At 41.8% G+C, this 14,091-nt stretch overlaps 2 protein-coding genes across 4 annotated transcripts in view; both read right to left on the reverse strand.

The window, feature by feature from the left end:
* The window catches only part of SCAF11 (SR-related CTD associated factor 11), a 31,266-nt gene extending 17,180 nt beyond the window's left edge, over window positions 1-14,086 (reverse strand). For all 3 annotated transcript variants that reach the window (XM_083574313.1, XM_083574312.1, XM_083574311.1), the window contains exons 1-6: window positions 13,572-14,086; window positions 8,266-8,346; window positions 5,902-6,062; window positions 3,322-3,399; window positions 1,536-1,627; window positions 981-1,048 (exon numbers count right to left, since the gene is read on the reverse strand). In XM_083574313.1, coding sequence (XP_083430439.1) covers window positions 981-1,048; window positions 1,536-1,627; window positions 3,322-3,399; window positions 5,902-6,062; window positions 8,266-8,326 — 460 coding nt within the window. In that variant the 5' untranslated portion in view covers window positions 8,327-8,346; window positions 13,572-14,086. The remainder of the gene's footprint in view (window positions 1-980; window positions 1,049-1,535; window positions 1,628-3,321; window positions 3,400-5,901; window positions 6,063-8,265; window positions 8,347-13,571) is intronic.
* SLC38A1 (solute carrier family 38 member 1) overlaps window positions 1,536-14,091 on the reverse strand; it is a 70,618-nt gene continuing 58,062 nt past the window's right edge. Inside the window, exon 17 of the transcript XR_014539287.1 lies at window positions 1,536-2,206. The gene's annotated coding sequence lies outside the window, so the exon portion shown is untranslated. The remainder of the gene's footprint in view (window positions 2,207-14,091) is intronic.

Raw genomic sequence — 14,091 nt, forward strand, 5'->3', positions numbered from 1 at the left:
TTTTACTACTGCAAAAGCCCTTTCGAAGAAAAACACAATCAGATTAGAAAATTACTAGCATATACCCAAGCTAATCAGTGGGACACATAAGATACAGTATTTGTCTGTTCTTTATATAATTTCACAACACAGAATACAAACCAGCCAACTAATATAACTATTTCAGCACACCCAGAGGTACATTCAGCTCACACTATTCCCCTGCTGACACATCTCATGTATACAAGATGATGCTAGAATTTGGTTAAGCTTTTACAGTGCCACAGGACTCTGTTTTTGTCAAGCCTATCCTGGTTATTTTGCCTAGAATTAGTGACTTGCTACATATCTAAGCACTCCTATGTCTGGACTACTAGTTGACAATTAGGGAGAAATGACTCTTTTCTGATAGGGTCAGCGAAAGAGCTAAGGGCCAACATGAGAAGCAAGGTTTGTGGTTAGGAAGCAGAGGCCACTTCCATGCACACTGAAGTTCTCTTGGAACATCATATGAAAAGAATGCTCTGGACCACAGAAATTGTTCCCCAAATGCTGGGGGTGTGAGACAGAGCTTCAAAGGAAAAATACACAGTTTAAATACTTGCTAATACACAATAAGCTATTTGATTGATTTGTTGCTATTTACTAAGCTCAGACCTTATCAAGTGCGTCTGTGTATATGTGAGCAGGACCTCTTTGTGCATGGAAAGGTTTGCCAATTCTCTTTAAAAGTCCTGTATAGTACACAGTCTCCTCAACACTGGCATACTGGACAAGTGAGCATCAGAACCCCTGAGGTTCTTTTGATTGGAGCCTAGATTTGATTTATTGCAGTTTCCTATCTCCCATAACGTCGCAAGAATTCTCTGCTCTGCTGAAACTGGCTTAGAAACCATTAATTTGATAGAAGCATATCAAATACTTCCAAAGCACTAGCAACATGTAGTTTTGAAATTTCAAAGGGAAGCCAAGTTAGTGACAAAAAACAAAAACAAACTTACTGTGTTTTTGGTTCCAGCCTTTACAGGAGATTGCTGTTAAATGCACTTTCCCTGCATTTTCATGTTTTCTGCAAACACATACAAAACAGTTATATGCCGAGCAATTTAGTGTGTGCTAATGATGGACCAAGGTCCCATAAAGGAATGAACTCTATAAATACCCTGAAGATCTTTAACATTCAAGATCTAAAGAATGAAACTGCTGTGATACTCTGGACACTTAAATGTACAGCAACAAACTGTTGCTTATCTCCAAAGAATATGAAGATTAATCCTGGTAAAGGGTGACAGCAACCTATGCCATCTAATGGCTCCTTTCTCGGCAAAATGTCTTAAATATTGCCTATGTATTTAGGGTCGTATCGTATTCAACATTAGTCGTACTCTTAACCCGGCACAAATTAACAAACTTAAATAGCAAGTCTTTTGATCTCTACCTGAGTACTCCGAGTATTACTTATTGGTATCATCCTTATCAATCTGAAACACATCTAATCAATGTTTATGAACGAACTAGACATGACATCAACAGTAAAGGAAAGGTTCATTACTAACCTTGTACAGTTTTTCATATTTGCAGGGCAATACTTGCCCTCATTACAGCTAAGTAGGTCATCTTTTTTGCTTACTTGTTCCTTTATTTGAACCTGTAAGGAATGTTAAAATTAGTACAGCAATTTCCCAAATAATTTTCTCTAATATTTATAACCTAGTAGTTATGTGATTCAGCCTACAGCATTATTCACTTAATACATGATATAAAAATGCCAATGCTGATTTATAGCATCACACTGATTTGTTCTAAAGGAACTCTGGGAAAGGAACATTCTCATTCTAGGAAAAAAGACAAAGCAGAAGCTTGCTCAATAGCACACGCTTGGGTAGAGTTACCAGTAAAAAACCTAAAAATCTGTCTTGGTGTTTTCTGAAAACATAAAAAGTCCAGTAAAACTTTTCTTATAAGCTACTAGACAATTGAAGAAGAAGAGGAGTTTGGATTTGATATCCCGCTTTATCACTACCCAAAGGTGTCTCAAAGAAGCTAACATTCTCCTTTCCCTTCCTCCCTCACAACAAACACTCTGTGAGGTGAATGGGGCTGAGAGACTTCAGAGAAGTGTGGCGAGCCCAAGGTCACCCAGCAGCTGCATGTGGAGGAGCGGAGACGTGAACTCGGTTCCCCAGATTACAAATCTACCGCTCTTAACCACTACACCACACTGGCTCTTCATACGGTCCTCATTATTTGCCGCATGAAAGTGTTCCCAAGATACTGATTGAATCATCAGGGTGAAATCTGCTGTTGCCATCCTGCTCAGAAAACAGTTTTTGACCATGGAGGAATCTGCTAATGTAAGAAGGAACGGTATTTTTTCCAGTTTCCCATTCACATGGCAGCTGCCCACACCACTATCCACCAAGTTTTAAAGGATCCCCTAAACTTCTATAACTGATTTTCAGGAGCATAGGGAAATATAGTAGGACCGCGGAGTTTATCACTGTTAGTGATCATCTGTGCTGAATCAAAAGCCATTCAGTGCATGGCATGACAGCCCTGGATTTCACTCCTAATGTCTTCCTAGTTTATCATTTTGGGGCAAATGTGATTTAAGCCTTTTATTTTTAAATAAACATGGGTCTTAAAATTTAGACATTGTTTACTTCCCATAAATCATGTATTTGGAAGAATTCTGATAACACCACCTTTATGGGGTTTTAGAGAAGCAGGGGTATGGAGTAAGAGGGAAGCCTAGGTTGAATAAAAAATACTGTGTGTTTCTCTTTTTCTCTCCTTCTCCACCTCTTCTGCAAATGGCAGAAGACTCGGGAGAATGGGGTCTTGCTTATGTTTGCAGAAGTGGCTGAAGTATTACACTGCTTTTACCTTCTGCAAAGACAAAACAGAGAGACCAATCTCTCCCCTTGCCCAAATCTGCAATTAATTGAAAAGAGCAATCAGCATCTGCTTTGCAAATCAATCACAGTTAAACACTAGAACTTTCTGAGATGTGCTGGGAATTACAGCTTGCCAACAAATAAAATAAGAAATCATTTGAGCGCTAAATGGTATGATGTTACCAACACTGAGAAATAATTGTGAAGTATATAAAAAATGGGTTGGAAATAGACTTCAACTTCCACAAAGAGAAGGACTCCTTCTGTCAGGGTTAAATGCTTTAAACAAATGTTTTTTGGTCAAAGTTAGAACATGCAATTAACAGCATTCAACCTGCCTTAGTGACCAAATAATTATTCAGATCTTTGAAGAACAAAACGCTAATTTATTCTGATGGTAACTTTCTAAACACAAAATATAAATTAAATAAACATTGGAACTTGCCTTTATGCAGTCTTCTAACGCATTTAGTTTATATACAGCTTGGAACTGTTTGCGGTCAACTGGGCATGACGCTCTGGTCTGAAAGAAGATTTTGTTCACATCTCACTATTTTATAACATTAGAAATATTTTTTTTCCTCCAAAAAAAAGAACAACTGTATCATCTGTCCAGTTTTTGAATCTCTTGATTCAAACCAACCTGCATGCACATTCCTCTGGAATATGTTACTTTCAATTAATTTAAGACTCCAGATGCTAATTGGCTTAATAAGTAAATCAATTAAAGCATTAGTTGATCAATCAGCAAGGGCAAGCTATCTGTTGGGTTGCAAATCAACAGAAATTTTATTTTTAAGGATATTTTAGAAATAATAGCCGTTCCTCCTAGGAGTGGCAGTTTTGATTAAAGGTTTAGTTCCCACATAAACCAATAAGGCACCTGTAGCAAAGGGTTTGTAATATGCACATTTATTTAAATTTTAAACCAACCACATCCATAGGACTGAGGGTTGTATCCAACTGAGTTATTGTCAGCAGCCAGTCCATGACAGTTCTACTCAGGAGATGATGAAAATTAATCGACCTCAGTTAGTCATGTCCATTTATTTCAAATCAATAGTGGCAGTCCTGTATGAAGAGAACTCTGGTCCACTTTGCATGTAACACTAACCCAAAGCATAGCTAAGCAGGAATGGATAACAAGTATGTGGGTTCTCCAAGCAAAAATTGCTGCCACTTCACTCCCCAGGTCCTGCTGCTATCACAGTTGGGCCATGGCTTGGCTGAGGGCTACATTTGAATTTAGAATCATGGTTGGTCTCTCTTATACAAACCATGTGCAGTAAGACACAAACATGAACTACAACTTGTGTTTTGTTTGGAGCAAGACAGCTACCAGTCTGGGTTGAGACACAGCACCAAGAGAGCTGATGTAAGCCTTCTTGACCAGTTATAAACAAACAAATGACTGGATTCAGATGACATCCACCCAAGAGTTCTTAAAGAACACAAATGTGACACCTGTGTCTGTGTGTACATGCATATTGGTGTGTGGATGGTAAAAAGGTGAATAAATGAATTTTTGGGAATTAAATGATGACAACAGAAATATAAAAGGAATTGGGAAAGCACACGTTTGATATTTCAGGTGTGTGTGGTGGAAATCCTACAGGTGATAAAATAAAGGTGTGATCTTGCACTTTAGATAGCAAGCAACCAGGAAGTCACATGGTGGCGACAGAGTGGTGCAGTAGTAAAACCCAGGTCTCGAAAGAGAGTTGGAAGCAGGGGAACAATAGAAACTGAATTCGGACTCCATACTATCCTTACTGCAACCATATTCATATCATTTCCTCCTGATGAGTGGGAAGGGCCACAGACTGCCACATAGCAGTGACTCGGATCCAGCAACTACGAAGAACTTCTACAACCAACCTACGAGACCCTTCCAGATATTGACATGCAGACTGACTGCAAGATCTGAGCCCTCCTCTCAACCCACCTAGTTCCAGTCACACATTCTGCACATTAAGCAAGATCAACCTGTGCATAAGTGCAATCCCTGCTGGGCTTTGCTTGCCACACTGTTTTTCCACCATTGAGGCCTGTTGGCTTGTGTCTCTAAAGCAGAGGGACTAAACATTTTATCATGACCACAATTCTGGATAATTAGATTCAAATACTTGAAGGAATGCCATGAACATAGAAAACAATTACTGACTTTTAGAAACATTTTGTCCTACTGATTAGAGTAGGACATGAAGAGTATGCATTTAAACTCTGGGGTTTATAATATCTGCCACAGCGATAAGTGATCACAGCAATAAAAGATGCCTAGAAAAAGTAGTTCTCCAAAAAGGTTTCTAAGAAGCTGGATAAGCATCAGTTACAATATTGCATATGATGTGTATAAGACTTTAGGTCCTTATGAAGTTTTCTCAATCTCAATCTGGGTTGTTCATCACAATAAACAAGATGTTGAAAGCAACAATGTTATACTGCATAAGCAGTATACTACACGGGCAAAGAAAGAAGTCTACAGTAACAAAGCACAATATTACAAAGTTGCAAGAAAACAGGTCAGTACTATGGGATCATCATTTAGCAGATTTCCCTGGAAAGCAACAGCAGTAGGAACTTTGGAAAGGAGACACAATAATTACCTATAGAGTTTGGGAAGACAAATGGACAAACCATTTATCAAGAACTCACAACATTAACTTCCAAAAAACAAAGGCCACTACCTAAGCATTTACCAAATGTGGTGATGCAAGTACTTCGCTGAAATGGGCCATAACTCACAAAGAGCTGATTTAGGCATGCCAGCTGGGTTTTGGTTTTTTTGGTTTTTTTTAAAAAAATCCTTTAAACATCAAGCCCTTTTGCTATATTATATACTGCTTTTGAAAGTCTCATGTTTCAAAAGCAGGCTGCCATGTGCCTTCGAGGTCACTTGAATATGAGGAACTAGTAGTACTGTTCTTTGGCTGCTAGGCTGCCAAGGAGAAATATTACCCTTTAAAACGATTTTAAGCATTTAAGTAGCCAGTTTACAAGTTTCCCATGAACCATCTATACTCACTTCGGCCCATTTAAGGATGCAGGTCATGCAGAAGATGTGACTGCAGTTTTCAGGAAAACCAACCTCCTGCTCTGCCAGGCAGTTTAGACAGATTGGACACCTGTCATCTTCATCAGACAGAAAGCTAGAAGAACAGGAGCAGTTTTCTTCTTTCTCTTCACCTGTTATAAAATGTAAAAGCTTTGTGAAGTCTGTAGTAGTAATATCCACTTAAATAATATGCCACATCATGCTGATATGCAGTTTTGTTCAAACTTGCGGATCTAAAAAGTTGACTCTCAAATCCTTTGTAAGCTGACAGTAAAATGTCTCAATATTGTCAGCTAGGTCTGAAATGCAGTTATCTCATTATGTATGACTGAAGCCAACAAGAATGCAAATGTTGAATTTTGAATATTGTGATTATCATACTCCCCTCTACCCAACATTTCATCCTTACCAACCACCAGGTCATGAGCAGGTCAGGTCAAGATTTAGGGTGTGTGTGTGTATGCCTTTAGATGTGAATATGAAAACTGCTCCGGCCTACTATTGGTAGTGGCCAACTACAAACCATCCATGACATGGAATTACTGAAGCTTTTAAACAAGTTACTATGACAGTAGTCACTACTGCATATACCGGTTTTTTTGCTCTATAAGACTCACTTTTTCTCCTCCTAAAAAGTAAGGGGAAATGTGTGTGCATCTTATGGAGCGAATGCAGGCTGCGCAGCTATCCCAGAAGCCAGAACAGCAAGAGGGATTGCTGCTTTCACTGCACAGCGATCCCTCTTGCTGTTCTGGCTTCTGAGATTCAGAATATTTTTTTTCTTGTTTTCCTCCTCCAAAAACTAGGTGCGTCTTGTGGTCTGGTGCGTCTTATAGAGCGAAAAATATGGTATGTCAATTGGTTTCACAGGTTAATTATAAATCACTGTGGTAACAATGTGATCTACATGCATATAAAATTGTAAGGTGAAATTTTGTACAAATATCTTTTTTGTTTTTGTAAATAGCTATCTCAAAAACAGTGCAATAATTTTCCTATGATTAAAATGAAACCTTTTAGGCCTTTTTTCAAGTTTTAAAAAATAAAGTTGACTCTATAATTTCTTTAAACCCTATTAAAATCCAGACCGACTGAAAACTAACAAATGCCAAATAGACAATACCTTTTCCTGGTTAGCCTGCAAGTGTCTAGATAACAATTCACTTGGGACACAATGTATAATATCAAAAAATCATAAACAGTGGTCTTGAGATGATACCACACCTCCACATGGGCATTAAATTCCTGGATGCTTCAGAAACATCTCCTCAAATCAGGGGTAGCAAGCTCATAGGCCAATTCCAGCCCACCCAACAAAGTTACTGCAGGTGGAAAAGCCATGCCCCTCTTTAGCACTGCAACTTCTCCATCATGGAGCTGAGAGGAAAGGTTGAATTTGGGAAAGATTTAAACCTCTCCTCACAGCCCAATCCTGCAATGAAGCAATATCTCAACTACTGAGATGAGAGGGAAAGCTGTGGTCAATCTCCATCCCAGCACTTAGATAGAGAGGTTTAAACTTCTCACGTAAGCTCAGAACTGCAGTGGAGAAATTGACATTTCTCAGTGCCGAGTTGAGAGGTTTAAACCTCTCCATGCAGTCTAGCCTTACAGTGAAGAAACTGGCCCAACACAGAACTAGGCTGAGAGGATGGGGAACGAGTGTGCAGTACAGTATATGTATCTATATGTATGATGAGTGCCTCTGTGGGTGGATACTGTGCAGCTTCATGCATGTCTGCATGGCAAGAGTGTATGTATGTAAGATGTGAACTGCAGGTTAGCCAACTCTGAACACAATCTTCAGGATGAAAAAGGTCAGCCATCCCTGCCTTACACAGTTTTGATCTTCAATGTGTGTCAATGTGCACCGGCTATACAACCCTTTGCATATCAGAAAATAACATACAACACAAGCACTTTGTCAAGGAAAGGGGTAAGAGCAGCTTATTTTGTCAGATATTGTAAACAAATCAGATGTTAAAAGAGATTCAATGAGTTGTTATTCCAGAATAACAGGCCATGTGGATCAGCCCTTTCAAATGTAAGTTTGCCACATCAACAGGAGTCATCATGTCCTGAAGTACAAAGGACCTCTTACAAAGAGTTTTCACATATTCTCCTTTTCAGAAGCCCCCTCTGAAGTGACCATGAACTGTGGGCACTATCTCTAATCAGTTAAAACCAGAAATACCAAAGAATGCTTTAGATTTTCTCTATTAGATCTGGAAATGTTGGGGTAGGAAGATGCTAAAAAGAAGTGATATATGTTGTTCCACTTTGTTTATTATTATCTTATCTGATTTAGCAGAATATCCAACCTATATTAGCTACCTTCTGTGTCTTCATGCTTTTCATCTTCAGCATTTTGTATACATTGCTTTTTATTCTTCATTTCTGCTTAGGAAATACAACCTGCAAAATATTGATAATGATTATATTCCTCCTAATATGTCACAGATTTCAACCCTACAACTCCAACAGAGGCAGTGTTATAACAAGAATATATATCACACATTGCTTCAAAATTATTATTTATTAAATTTATATACTGCCCTATACCCACAAGTCTCTATTTCTTGGCCCTCATACATTCAAGGAATTTTATTTTCTTTCCTGTAACTATGATTTCCCAATGCATAGGACCAGGGCATAGTATCTCATACCATATTGTCTTAAACATACAGTTGCATGCCACCCCAATCTCCGACTGGTACGAGATGCCAGGGGGGTCCAGGCACTCAGACAGAGTTCGTGTTTCCTTCAGAATGAAGCACAGTGGAGGCTCTGGTGGCTTTAGAATATTTGGTTTCTTTACATGTATGGTATATACAACCTATGTCTACAATGGAGGGGTTCAAAGCATTAACACCACAAAGGGTCCTGTTTCTCCCATAGCCACAGCCTTGGATTCCAGCAGAAATCAGGCCTTGTTCTCTTTCACTCTGCCTTTCCAGCCTGCAGCTTTTGCATCCAGCTTCTAGCTCACACCACTCAACTCTGCTCTGGCCTTTTGTCTTTCAAATTAACAGACAGTTGAACCCACCCATTTGTCCTCTGGTACAGAGCCACTCCCTTTGCTATCTTAAGGTAAAGGTAAAGGGACCCCTGACCGTTAGGTCCAGTCGCGGTCGACTCTGGGACTGCGGCACTCATCTCGCTTTACTGGCCGAGGGAACCAGCGTACAGCTCCTGGGTCATGTGGCCAGCATGACTAAGCCGCTTCTGGTGAACCAGAGCAGCACACGGAAACGCCGTATACCTTCCCACTGGAGTGGTACCTATTTATCTACTTGCACTTTGTACTTTCGAACTGCTAGGTTGGCAGGCGCTGGGATAACAGGAGCTCACCCCGTCGTGGGGATTCGAACCGCCGACCTTCTGATCAGCAAGCCCTAGGCTCTGTGGTTTAACCCACAGCGCCACCCACATCCATAATTAGCGGACCATTACCAAGCTGGCCTGGTTATTCCCCTTCCCCCGAACTCAGAACAGTAGGAATAATCATGAGTACAAGAAAAGAAAAATGGAAACACAGGCCGATTCTCCTTGAGCCAAGTCCAACTTATCTTGGGAGAAAATGCAATGCCTTGTCAGTTTCCCCTTAACAAGAAGTTATTCTAAAACAGTGATTCTCAAAACATTTTCAATTTGGGGTCATCTTTCTAAACTTACCCTACCTTTTTAGGGAACACTCCTAAATTCAACTCTAATCTCTTAAATGATAGGTGGATGTGTAGGTTCACATGCACAATGCTGTTTATCTCATGACTATTCTTGAATAACTGCAGACTAAGATTTTAGCATCAATACAGCTGCCCTCTCTCTCACTCTTCAACCTGTATATTTTGACAAGCAAGAACTGGACCCTGCAATCAATAACAGAATGAATATGGGTTAAGAAGTTGAAACTTCATCCACCAATAAAGGACACCCTACTTCATGACCCACTGCTAAGTATGGCTGATGGGATATGTGGGAGCCTTCTCTGTAATAACACCCAGGCTATGGAACTTCCTACCATAGGCCACACAGCTAACAATTTTTGATGTTGAAATGCACACTGAGCATTTTTTAAAGCTTTTTGTTTTAGGGTATAAATGTCTAAAGAAAAAATGTGTTTCTTCCTCTAGCTGCTTCCTCCAGAGTTCTGATCCAGGTCATGGGGGAAGGGGGAGAGAAAGACTGCTGTTAGAAATAAAAATCCTACTTATACAAAAGTCAATGAGCATTCCTAAAGCAACTCTAGATTCCAACCAGTATATAAACAGCAAAATGTTACTTGCTACTGAGTACAAGCAAACTCAGAATGTTCATAGTCTGGAGGTTGTTTGTATTATATCCGTTTTCCAGTGCACCTACCTGCTACAATTTACTCTTCTAAGATACTATATATATATATATATATATATATATATATATATATATATATATATATAAAACAACCTATTAATAAGACAAACTTCCTAACAGATTTGCAGCTTTAAGTAAATAGCAAAAGATAAACAAACAAAGATGCAAAAATTTGGTGATCAATGGCACATTTGAAGGGAAAGGGGGGGTTCCTAATCCCTTATTTTCACTGTAGTGTCAACACATGACGAATTAGAAAGTGAAAAGAAGGCACTTAACCCTTTACCAGCCTATCAGTTTTGTCCTGCAAATGCCTCTAGATAACTTTAAAATGTTTTCCTCCAGCTAAAGTCAAAAACAACAAGCAAATGCAGCTGGATAAAGACCTCTGCTCTCACACCAACCCATTCTCATTTGCAATAATGCCATCAAACTCCCTATTATCTTTTGCTAATATATGTGAATGCTTTCTGTGTCCATAGAGTGCAGTGGTATGGGAAAGTAAGACCAACTGCGAGACAACATGTGGGTTAAAATGGACACAAGTTTAATGGCTACAGCTTTACACAGAGTTGGGAATGGCATAGGGCAGGGATGTCCAACCAGTCGACTGTGACCTACCGGTCGATCGCGGGGCATCCTATGATCCTGATGGACCCCCCCAAAAAAAGTGGTAGATCACTGCCTTTTTTTAAAAAAGTGGGAGTAGATCACGGTCTCTTGGAAGTTGGAGATCCCTGGCATAGGGCAAGGACACAGATTTCTAACATCCTACTTGCTCATTCCTCATTTTGAATGCTGGGGGGAAACCTTAAGCCCAGAAGCAGAGCAGAAGGGGTATTCGTCACAAGCCCCATCCCTTGGGAGAACAGCGAACAGTTTATTGGGAAGAGCTTGCACCTCAGTGTGGTAAAGTATCAGCCAGATAATGTCACCACCTGGCCACCCTCTCAGGCTCTCACACAATCCCACCCTCCTGTGATAGCATAAAATAGGACAAGTTGGTGGGAAGCCTGGACTTAACCAAGAATACACATATCTTTGCCCTAAGGAATGAAAAGACTAGTTTTTAGTGAAAGAGCCAGCTATGAAGTTTAAAAGATTACTGACACTTTTTTCAGAAAAAAAGCCAACCCCCCCATTTCCTACCTATGCATTACTCACGAACGTTTCTTCACAAACTTTCTAAGAATTTAATTACATACTTTCCCTTCCCTTCCTGTCCTTGCTTTCCAGAAAAACAATACATACCGCTTAACTGTGGATTTGGTGTACATGGGAGGAGGTGTGTGCTTTTGCGCCTTATGAAGTAATTAGATATCTGCTAGCAGTTTATAACCAATGGCAATCAACTACTTCTGGCATTACAAAAGAGCCCCCAGACACCTTTATAGATATTCAATCCCTTCTGTTTGCTATGCCTTCACAAAGAAAACAGTTTATACAATTAAGCATATAGTTAAGAGAGACAGGTATGTGAGACTGCAAAGGAAATTAAGGATCTCTCTCATCTCCAAATTTTGACACTGAATTGCTTCCAAGTGACATGGGCTATGCAACTTTCAGTTACAGAACCCATAACAGGACAGTAGATCAGGCACAGGAAACCTGAGGCTGGCCAGGCCCTTCATCTTACCTGTCCCTACAGACATACATCTTCTGCCAGGTCAGCCTCCTCCCTCCTCTAATTTGATTAGAAGGGCTCAATTTTCACCCCTACTGTGGCATGCTAGGCAGAGAGCTGAAACCCTAATAAGACAATGATTCATAAATCATAGGTCTTGTTCATATCAATCCTGACATTTCCTTTAAAACTGCTGATCAGCCAAACATGCAACTGTCCTGTGATCTTCAGAAGAAGGGCAGTATATAAATTTAATAAATAACAACAACAAAACAACAAGATAATAGTAATAGCAAGAAAAGCATCAACATTGTTTGTGCATTGGACAATGAAATTTGAGACATACAGAATCCTTCAGACTACACACACATCATGTGATCATTTCAGTTCAAAAGAACAGCCTGTGACACACACAAAGATCCATCCCAATAGGCATTGTCATTCATGAATGTGAAGACACCACGACTGTCATTACATACCCAACTACAACAAAGAGGAATTTGGAATATCAAACACAACTTGCATCAAATGTGTCAGGGGATCCTATGATCAGGTTTTGGCTGCTTCAAAACACTCTCAAAACAATCCAAAAGAAAATACACAAAAGGTTTGAGAGGCAAACTCCTTATCCTTGTATTTCAGGAGAAAGAGAAAGTGAAAGTTTCCTGGTACCTTAAATAAACATCCACCATAGACAACTAAGAGTTAATTCTCTCCAGCTTTTTTATTCGCCTTGGCCAGATAGTTCGTGTATCCATAAACACTCCAAACACATTTCCAGCACCTCTTTCAGGTAACGAAATTTAATAGTATTCTCTGTGCTTTACCCTCCCAAGTATTATCTTCTGTACCAGGCAGTACCAGGCATAGGCAAACTCCGGCCCTCCAGATGTTTGGGACTACAATTATTATCCCTGACCACTGGTCCTGTTAGTTAGGGATGATGGGAATTGTATTCCCAAACATCTGAAGGGCCGGAGTTTGCCTACGCCTGTTCCATACGCTCGATGCACAAGGCATCTTTCAGTAATCCCACAAACGACATACACACAAAAGGGGGGTTCGTTTATCTTTAAAAGCAAATTCAAACGCAAGTGCCAAACTTCTCCTCTCCGGGCTCTGCGCGGAGTCCAGAGGCCAAAGATTAACAACTTCTCGCCGTGACCTCCAGCCCGCAAACAAGAGGTGCGTGCGTGTTTGTGTGTGTCGGAGAGAGAGAGAAATTGTTAAACAAAGGACTGCCCGGGACGGGCTGGCTATTCGGCTACGACGAGAAGCTTCAGCAAAGCCTCGCTCCTGGAGGAGAAATTCCTCCTGCGCACCGAGGGGAGCCCTCGGGATTGGCCTCCTCCTCCTCCTCCTCCGGCAGCGAAACTTTCTTTCCCTGCTTGGGGCCCGACCACGGAGCCTCCTCCGCCAGCTTCCAAAGGCCCCTGCCGCCACGAGCTGGATCAAGGCGAGGTTGGGGGGCCGTTTCGCCACCAGGCCCCGCCGAGCCTCGAGGAAATAGGCCGGGGCAGCTTCCGTGAGGGGAAGCGGACGAGGCCTGGCCGTCGGTGCTTTCCTCTTTGTTTCCCTTCCGCTCTTTCTCCCTCACACACATACGCAGCGCCGGCCTCGCCGCCTCCTTCCCCGCGCGTCGAACGAAGCCGACTCAACTTACCTGGCGGCGCCTCGGAGCGAGCGGCTTGGACGGAGGAGCAGGTCGCGCGGTCAAGGGGCTCCGGCTACTGCGGAGCCAACATGGAGGCTCTGGGCCTTTCGGCGCCTCCGTGGCGCGCGCGCGCGCGAACTCCGCCGGGCTGAGGAAAAGGCCTCGCGCGGCGGCGACAGCAGGAGGCGGGAGAGGAGGAAGCAGCAGCAGCAGGCCGCTTCCACAGCGCGTTCTGCTCAGAGCCCGCTTTCCGCCGGTCACATGTCCCTTCGCGGCAACGGTAGACGACGAGGAGGAGCAGCGCGCGCGCGCACCTTTCCTCCGCTTTCCTCTCCTCACCCTCACTTTCCCTCCCTACCCGGAGAGAGAGAGAGGAAAAACGCCGCACGGCGGCGCTACCCAATCAGTGCTCTACGCAGAAGGTCGGTAGGTGGGGATTTAAGCGTGACGGGGCTCGCAGGCGCGCGGCGCTGTCTTGCCACCGAGACCCAAAGCAAGATCGGTCCCTGCCGCCACCCAGGGGCATTCT

The sequence above is a fragment of the Podarcis filfolensis genome, assembly GCF_964270895.1.
Source record: "Podarcis filfolensis genome assembly, chromosome: 10".
Taxonomy (NCBI): domain Eukaryota; kingdom Metazoa; phylum Chordata; class Lepidosauria; order Squamata; family Lacertidae; genus Podarcis; species Podarcis filfolensis.